Genomic DNA, 8,915 nt, shown 5'->3' with positions numbered 1-8,915 from the left:
CAGCCGTAGCTGAAAACCGAGCTGCTTTGCTTACTGTTACAATACGCGAGGGAGAAAAATCAGGCTCTCGGATATTGGTGATGTGATACCGATGCTGTGTACGGGGTGTTTTTATGGATTCAATCGCAACACCTCACCCGTCATCTTTGTCAATGCTTATAGGGCTTTCACTACTCTGTATCTAGCTAGTGGAATAGTTGGACACTCAATTCATCGAGATCTCTAAGGATGCTGGTTTAGTGGCGGCTGTCTTAGAGGACTTGGGTTTGTCATATCCCTACAATTCAGTTAGCACGATCACAGAACTCTGATTGACAAAGCGCGTTCAGGTAGTTATCACTCGGCGAAAAATCCGGATAGATGCCCATTTATTTAGTTCAATGAGGAAAAATGGTATTTCGACCAGCTCCCTAATTGGAGAGTCTTCAGCCAGCCACAGAGGGTAGGCGATGGCAATGATCTTGAATCGCAGACAATTTGCTGCCACCTGCATACATGCGAGTAATCCAACCGGCTAATTGTCTGCGATATTTCAGCTTTTGCGGATGATGCAGGAAGCGGCTCTTGTTATTCCATTCCATTAGCCAATAGCAGGTCCATCCGTAGACATCCGCTCCCCTCTTTTCGTTTGATATACTCATTTTGGAAATACTTCCGGTAGGAGGCTGGCTGAAACGAACATAAAGGGCATCAGCACCCTCAGCTCGCAACAGGCGCAGCGTGCACATACTTTACTTACATCGTGGTCGTGGCAAGAGATAAAGAGTATTACAGCGGAGTTGAAATAGGGCTTTAGAGTCGATCAGAACGGTAGAGATATCCTGCACCGCGGGTAAGACCGACGAAGTCAGGCTGCGTCTGGTTACAGCGCGGCTGCAGGCTCAGCTAGCCACAGGAGCAACTTTGCTGCTAACATGCATGTAACCAGCTCATCTCGACAGCGCTATAGTCTTTACGCTGCCCTGAAAATCCAACGTATGAGTCTTAACTGAAAAGTATTTATTAGACGTGATATGCAATCGTCGTGCAACCAGATGTCGAGTATCGCCTGTCTGGAACATCTAGGCTTACCAGCTGCGTAGCCCCAGCCGACGCCCTTTACCAATACTGTGCACAATTTACCCGGCACGATGTCTCTTCCTCCTCTCGTCCACAATACTGACAACACGATTACTCTTATCAATGACCGCAAAGAAATAGTCTTCTGTTCCATAGTGGACAGAGACTCCAGCGAAGCTTATGGCAAGGCAGTGGCTGCTGGGGGCCTTTTCCTTTCTATTCTCGGCTTGGCCTCTGGTGCCACAGCACCCGCGGCCCACCTGCTAGTGGGCCTTGGAGGCCTGTATCTGTCGAGTCAATCGCCTTTCCATAATTTTTACGCACCTCAGAGTTCCGATATAGTCAGCAGGGTACTTTTCTTCAATGACGTTCTCAAATGGCCTGTTGATAAGGGAAAAAGTGGTATCATTATCCTCTTCCACGTCCAGATCCACGGAACACAGGTCAAAGTCACTCAATACGAGAAGGAATGCTCACTAGACATCAACTACGTGGGAAAGATTATTGGTGGTGATTCCAATGAGAAAAAGGACTACTTTACCTTTAATGTCACTGGTGCGCATAACTTGGCCCATCGAAGGTATTTGACAATTCGTGGTATAACGCCATTCGGTGCTTTGTCCAAATCAACAGATTGGAAAGATATTCCTGAACCAGGATCCGCCATTATATTCGACACTTCTGGGAAGCTAGTGGATTACTATCCGCAGAAAAAGGAAAACCATGGCAAAGAGCTTTTTGAGAAATGCTCATTTAATTTTAAGAATGATGCTGTTCTTCAGTTAGTCCAAGGAGAAAGCGACCAAATAAGTCCGAGCCTATCAGTCCATAATCTTGCCGACGATAAGCATACGCCTGTGCTTAAGATGCACGGGTGGAAATGCAGCTATCTAGGCATAAAGATTGGAAATGCATTGGATAACGAACTTCAAAAAGCTTTGGACATCATCCGCGATAACAAGGGGCAGTCTTACTGGGGATTCCAATGGATTCGTGATTCTCAAAAGCGGAATTATGGTGATCTGTATGGCGTTACCTGGCCTCACGATGGGGACACTTTGTCCCACATGCCAAATTCAGATCTGTTCTTCGTCATCGACGACAAGGACTGGACATATACATCGACTATTGTAAAAGGATGAATGTTTAAGAAAAATATTGACATCTTGTCAAATTAACATCACAATATTTAGATATCTAGACTCTGTATACTTATATTCATACTTGCACTCAGTAAATGTTTGAAGTAATAATACATCATTTATCATTTCTATCTCCCACTGCTCGGATCCGCAATTTTAAAGAGGTTGTTAATTAATATTCACAGAACATATGGTAACATGTGGGAATATGAGAGACAAAGAATGAAATGCCGAGTGAAAAGAGCAAAAAGAAGAAACTATTGCGCATCCACCTCTCATGCGTATTATATACGCATATGCAATTTTAAGAAATTCGCTACCGCTCAATAAATTCACTGCAGCGCTCTATATGAGGTGGCTAACTGCTGAGCGAGTTCGAAGTAGTGATTTGTCGATGTAAAATCGTTGTCCAGCCCAACAAATATCTCATTAGTCGGTAGTTGGTTGGTTTTGAGGCAAGCATACGACCCAGTACCTACGCCATAAGTCATTAGATCCTGCATCCTCTTCAAATACAACGCAATTTATTACTCACCTTCATTGACTTCATCAAACATGGCAGTATAAATAAATAGCGGATTCTGTTTCATGACAGTATTGACCTGAAGCTCATAAAAGCTCCCATTGTATCGTGGGAAATAGTCGAGATTGGCGGTTTTGTTGGTGAGGTGGTAGTTTGAGGTACCCGGCCACGCCACCGGCACATAGCCCTTACCAAGTGATTCAGTTAATCTAAGATAATTGAAAAGAGTTAGACAGTCAATAGTAGCTTCAAAAAGTTCAAATAGTACAGCATACGTTGTGTCATTTTGTTGCCAGTGAAAATTATAGCTCAGATATCCAGCATCGGTATAGGCGCCTACAGTCCAGGGACTGATCGCATCGGCCAATTTATAGGTATTTACCAAACCATTGTTATTGCGAACATCAGCAGCCCAGTTATTAGTAGTTCCCAGGATAACATAGGCTGGCTCTGCCTGCAGGTCTCTGACCAAGTTAAACGCGTCCGATGCGCTTAAATCGCGGCCAGCAACGCCAAATCCGAAGGCCATGACAACCGGTTTGCCGTCTTGATGAACATATGCAGGAGACTGGGTGTATTTTTTGATGTTGTTGACGTAATCTGGTATGACGTTATTGGTAACACTTGCTTGTGACGAATTCCCACCGCTCAGATCATATTCGACGGCGAAAACGCGACCGTATTTCTCAGCAGAAGCTTGTACAAGGTCCAAAACCTAACATCTTTTAGATACTTGTACTTGTGAAATTTTTTTTTACCATAATTAAAAGTTGAAATACTAACTGTTAGGAATGTAGCATCGCTCATAGCGCTATAAAAGCGCTGAACGAACACGCCATCAATGCCATATTGCTGCATCCATTTAAAATGCAGATCTACCACTCCAGCACAAGTGTTGTCGTATAACTTGGCAGTTGTTCCATTCGCAAACTTGAATTCGGTATCGAAAAGACACTCAGGTGGATACGCACTTATGTCAGGGAAGAAGTCAAATACGGCTGAAGTTATTCTAAGTAAAAAAGGCTTTTCAGTTCTGAGAAGTGAGTTAGCATACCATTTCCAGGCCCTGGTACTCCACCATTGGCAGACCAGTGCGTGTTAAGCCCTTTGTTTGGAGAACGGAACCAGCCTTGGTAGCCAAACATATATTTGCCCTGGATCGTTGAAGCGTCAACGGCTGCTGCAGCTCGAGGCACAATTGCCTCAGCAGCCGCAGAGAGCGCAGAAATGAAGAGCCACTGAGCACGCATTCCTGTAATTGTCTTATAAACAAACTCAGTTCTGATGTAGCATTTGAGTGAGTCGTTATAACAAACAAAGATTTGAGTGAAACGACAACGTTAAATAGTCGAGTAGCAGACGTACGGAGATATCTCTCCTGGATCAGGGGAAAACACGGAGTAGCGACGGTCAGTCCGCAGTGGAGATACGTTGAGCTTCCCTGGGGAGTTAGCTTGCATTTCTCTCGTGATATCACATCCATAAAAGAGGCACATTAGGTCTTATGAATAGCTGAGTAGATTAGCCTTAGTATGCTGCACGGATCGAAGAACCAATTATTTCATACTGATCCTAAGCCAAATAGAGTCGGGAGATATATGACGACACTACTATTGTTAGAATTCTCATGGTTTTTATGTGCTTTGCCCAAATTTGAAGGTCCATGTGATACCGTTTGACAGTGCTAGGGAGCGATATCCGAGCAGGGTGATGAGATATTGAGACTTGAGAAAAATTAGCGACTTGCTGGTGATGAGATACTGAGACTTGAGAAAAATTAGCGACTTGCCCACTGCATGATCAGTAGCATTGTTTCCCGACGAGACACGGAGCAAATGATAAGCTTGTACTCTGTGATAATTCCCGTGTAAGAATAAATGGCTCGGGGGTTGATTGGCAAGTTTTCCCGCGTCTAGCATTCAAGAGAAATCACTTTCCTATTTAGGCATTTGACGACTTCCCAAACCGACTCAAAACTCATGGCATTTAAGCCTAGCTTTCTACATTTAGGTCTAAAAACTGGATTATCCAAGTCCATATACAGCATGCGGTAATTGCTTTTTACCAGACTGGAACTCACTGCTCTATACGGAATTTAATTATGGAATCAGCGTATATTTTATGAAGTAAGTTTGTGCCATTTCAATACTCGGGGACTAGGCTGTATCGCAGAGGCGTCTATATCTAACGGGCTAATGCTATCGGTATGCGAATACACTACTGCGCAGATTGAGCTTGAATAAGCTGTACGTAATACTGCTATTTGCAACACAGAAGAGATTCTTAAACCAAGCAGCCTCGAAGTCAAACCATTTCTTGAAGATCCAGGCGTCAAAATGGAGAAATTCAAAATGGAGACACATGGCCTTGCAATGTCAACTTCGATGCATTTTTTACTTGAATGTTCTTGGTTGTCTGAGTTGACTAACTGAGTGGCAAGTAATTTTTCCTTAACAAGTCGTGCCATATAATGCATAGAGACTTATTGTGCTATTGTTAAGTTTTTGAAAGCCATTATAGTGAAAAGATAGCTTGTCGCATGCTCATGTTCGTCAGATGTCTCTTTCTAGCATCGTGGGCTGTCATTAGGACAAGAATGAGTTCAAGGCAGAGAGAGCCAAAAAAAAAAAAAAAAAAAAAAAAGAGTAAGATGCCACTTCGAGATCCTCAAAACTCGGCCTCAGCAATCTAGCGGCGCATCTTAGCAAAGGATTGACCCCGCATATGCCGTAGACGCTGCGCACTCGAGCACAACTGTAAATAAATAATTATTTTCGCATTAAATAGCCTATATCACAAATTCTATCCTGTACAAATACAAAAAGCAGATATTCCGTCCCAGTTTAGCAGTGCGAGTATGGCGATGCTCCCAGAAAGCTCAGTCCAACCTAGTTGAGACTAAGCTCTGAAGCCGAATAGAATTTTGATGCTGTTTGGCGACTCCACTCTATAGAATCTTCATGCTTGTATGATGTGCATTCAAATGCGGTTTTCGATGCCAATATATTGCTGGATCTGTTGCGCAGTTCTCCCATCTTCAACCCGCAAGTACGCCACTTAAAAATCTCTCCAAAATAAATAAAAACGGTTAAAAAAAATCGATGATGACCTGTGTCCCAGTTAGCGAGTGCGATTATACACAGAGTATTCAGGATTGTTTAGGGGTGCCTACCTGGCGCCGTTGGTTGTCTTATCAGACGGACCGTCTATATGTCCTACATGCCCTGCGATTTATAAATTGATTAAATGCGTGTCTATGATCTGCGGTCTACAGCAGCCTGCTACTTTAAAAGTGGGAAGCGGCACTAGTTCCATTCACCAGTCCATCCTTCTTATGGTTTATTTCTTGGGTGATTTGGTCGAGGCATCCTGAGCTGGCCGCCACGAATCCGAGGAATGGGGGAGAGGGGGCCAGGACCTTGCTGGTGAGTTCGGGATGAGCTTGTAATCTGTTTAACAAAATTAGCACGTTTTCTTTTTTTGCGGACAAGTTTCCTGAGCCAGACTGTTGCTCGCGTTGCTTACCCAACAAAGAAAGGATGATCCTTGATCTCAATGGTCTCGACTCGCACTCCTTGATCGTCAAGAGACGTGATGGAAAGGCCGCCCTTCTCAAGCTCGTCGATGTATTCGGGGTTAACCTCATAGCGATGTCGGTGGCGCTCCTCAACAACTTCGGCGCCCTCGTACATGGCTCGGAGCTTGCTCCATTCGGTGCCAGGCTTAAAGTGAGTTGTGCGAGTGCCAAGTCTCATGGTGCCTCCCATTTGCCTGGAAAAGAAAATGTTAGCGTTTACGCCTCTTTTGAAGAATGGCAGTTCATCTTACTCTTTGGATCCTTCGGGCATGAAGATGACGAAGCGGTGCTCTGCAAGAGCACCTGAAACCTCTTCGGAGGTGGCGTGCTTGTATCCAAGAATGTTGCGAGCATATTCTTGGACGGCCACCTGGAGACCCAGGCAAATGCCAAGGAAAGGCACCTTGCGCTCACGAGCCCACTTAGTGGCCTCAATCATCCCCTCAATTCCTCTTGAGCCGAAGCCACCTAAACCACATCCACGTAAGCTTCATTGTCGGTATATTGAGCCTTGGATTACTTACCGGGAACAATGACTCCATTAGCCTCGCAAACGGCCTTCCAGGCGTTGTGAAATTTGATAGGATCCGCCGTCTGCATTTCTTTTTCCAGATGCTCAGAATCCACAGGAATGAGGTTCAGCTTGCGCTTGCATCGCATGGCCGAATGCTCAAGTGATTTTCGCACACTCAGGTACGCATCGTCAAGGGTGACGTATTTGCCTACCAATGCGATGTTGACAGGCTCGAGGTGGTGCTCGGGGATAACAGTCTTCTTCCAGAGACCCCACAGGTTCTGGCCTTGGGTGATTTGAGCCGGAGACAGGCTGAGCTTATCAAGAGCCAAACCCTTCTGAAGGAGTTTAAGCAGGCCCTCCTGTTCAAGCAGCATAGGAACCTGATAAATAGTATCCATGTCTCGTACACCGATGACTTGTTCGTATTGAACCTGGCAGCTTCGAGCGACCTTTCGGATAGTGTCTTCGTCGAGGGATCGTTCGCAACGGCAGGCAACCATGTCAGGAATCAAACCGGCGCTACGCATTGATTTGACGGCGTGCTGAGTTGGCTTGGTCTTCTCCTCTCCATTGATGATCGGCACATATGATACTGCAATGCTGAAGAAATTCTCTCGGCCGAGTCTGTGCTGCAACTGGACAAGGGCTTCGATGAAAGGTGCGGATTCGATGTCACTGTTGGAGCGTTAGCTGGCTGCTTCCGACAGTTGTTTTCGTGCAAGTGGACAGAATGTTGGGAACACCATGGGCGGCAAGAATTGAAACAAAGATGCGAGAAGCATCGAGCTGGTGGGAGACAGTTACATACCCAACGGTTCCACCCTGAAAGCTCAACAGTTAGAATCGAATTACTGTACTTCAGATAATATTCTAGGAAAACGTACCAACTCAACTAGAGAAGATAAGTCAGCACTATCGTCACACACGCAATATTTTTCGTCAATACATACTAATGCAAACATCTGGCTCCTCTCCCGAGCTATCGACCGGGATCTTGGCGACTCGCTCAACCCACTCCTGAATCTGATCGGTGACATGGGGTACGACTTGGACAGTCTTGCCCAGATAGTCTCCACGTCTCTCCTTGTCCTGGAGGATGTTAGCATCTGCTGGCTGTTTGCAAGTCGTATGTGGTGATCTCTTACGATGACGAGTTTGTAGATTTTGCCAGTCGTCATGTTGCTTTCATTGCTAAGCTGGATGCCAAGATATCTGACGACACTGTCAGAAACGTTTTCCCTGAGGTAAAAATAAACCGAAGCTTACCTCTCGTAGTTTCCAAGATCCAAGTCGGTCTGAAAGAGTCAGCATCAAGCGTCAATGATTCGCACCATCTTGTCCTACCTCTCCGCCGTCAGCCAGAACAAAGCATTCTCCGTGTCTAAACGATTCCGTTAGCTTCATTCGCAACAAACGTGACTTCGTTAATCTCACTCTAGAGGGTTGAGCAGTCCAGCGTCTGTGTTCAGGTAGGGGTCAATTTTCAGGGCCTGTAAACCATGGCGTAAGTAACAGATGAGAAAATGGATCGTCTCGCAGCATCATACTGTAACTCGAAGACCCATAGTCTTGAGGAGAAGTCCGGCGCTGCTGGCTATTCATGCCGTTAATAAGCTGCAAATCCCATTTAGATTCACTAATAGCCATACCAATAATGCCTAATGGTTCACAAGTCAGCACATGGGTTCAGAATAGTTGATGATCTCACATGTCAAGGTGATGTTTCAACAGGACATGCTTACCCTTGCCCACGCCGGAAATGACACCACCGCTGACTAGAACGACACGCATATTGGCAGCTTGCTATTCGGATAGTCTAGGAACTTGAGTATTGATGAAAAGATATCGCTATCAATCTTTTCTGAGACACGAGTTTCTAGAAGAAGAAAAAAATCTTTGGCGTATCTACGAAAGAAAAATAAAAGCGGGGTGGCGACGGTCTAATCCGGAAAAAGCTTAATACGCGCAGAGGCCTCGATGTCACTGCTGCTGTTAACTGGTACTTTGCTCCACTACCGCTTTCACTGCAGCTGGCAGCGTACTCTCTCACTGTAGCGTGCCGCGTAGATACATGCACGAGCACAACCTTCTAGCGGC

The 8,915-nt window shown here is 45.3% G+C and overlaps 3 protein-coding genes across 3 annotated transcripts; 1 reads left to right on the top strand and 2 right to left on the bottom strand.

Annotated features, from left to right (window-relative positions):
- The first annotated feature begins 915 nt into the window (after positions 1 to 915).
- GGI43DRAFT_195117 (uncharacterized protein) lies at positions 916 to 2,293 on the top strand. Its single transcript, XM_083200000.1, has one exon. The coding sequence runs from the start codon at positions 1,131 to 1,133 to the stop codon at positions 2,199 to 2,201; it is 1,071 nt and encodes a 356-aa protein (XP_083057236.1). The 5' UTR covers positions 916 to 1,130; the 3' UTR covers positions 2,202 to 2,293.
- A 1-nt stretch (position 2,294) lies between these two features.
- Positions 2,295 to 4,085, bottom strand: GGI43DRAFT_195103 (glycoside hydrolase family 99 protein). The gene is made up of 5 exons (XM_083199999.1): positions 3,779 to 4,085; positions 3,508 to 3,722; positions 3,000 to 3,439; positions 2,737 to 2,933; positions 2,295 to 2,676 (listed from the first exon to the last, which is right to left on the bottom strand). Exons 1-5 carry the CDS (start codon positions 3,972 to 3,974, stop codon positions 2,534 to 2,536), a joined length of 1,191 nt encoding a protein of 396 aa, XP_083057235.1. The 5' UTR covers positions 3,975 to 4,085; the 3' UTR covers positions 2,295 to 2,533.
- A 1,391-nt stretch (positions 4,086 to 5,476) lies between these two features.
- Positions 5,477 to 8,695, bottom strand: GGI43DRAFT_195031 (UTP-ammonia ligase). The gene is made up of 15 exons (XM_083199998.1): positions 8,561 to 8,695; positions 8,468 to 8,476; positions 8,366 to 8,412; positions 8,253 to 8,308; positions 8,163 to 8,199; positions 8,085 to 8,113; positions 7,964 to 8,030; positions 7,769 to 7,907; positions 7,703 to 7,710; positions 7,627 to 7,640; positions 6,826 to 7,493; positions 6,553 to 6,769; positions 6,250 to 6,495; positions 5,897 to 6,173; positions 5,477 to 5,833 (listed from the first exon to the last, which is right to left on the bottom strand). The coding sequence occupies exons 1-14, from the start codon at positions 8,607 to 8,609 to the stop codon at positions 6,011 to 6,013; spliced, it is 1,749 nt and encodes a 582-aa protein (XP_083057234.1). The 5' UTR covers positions 8,610 to 8,695; the 3' UTR covers positions 5,477 to 5,833; positions 5,897 to 6,010.
- Positions 8,696 to 8,915: the final 220 nt, after the last annotated feature.

This window comes from Trichoderma evansii (assembly GCF_050947405.1).
Source record: "Trichoderma evansii strain SZMC 28006 chromosome Unknown GGI43scaffold_22, whole genome shotgun sequence".
In the NCBI taxonomy this organism is placed as follows: Eukaryota; Fungi; Ascomycota; class Sordariomycetes; order Hypocreales; family Hypocreaceae; genus Trichoderma; species Trichoderma evansii.
The sequence above is the reverse complement of the archived record's forward strand: the minus strand, read 5'-3'. Positions and strand labels throughout refer to the sequence as shown.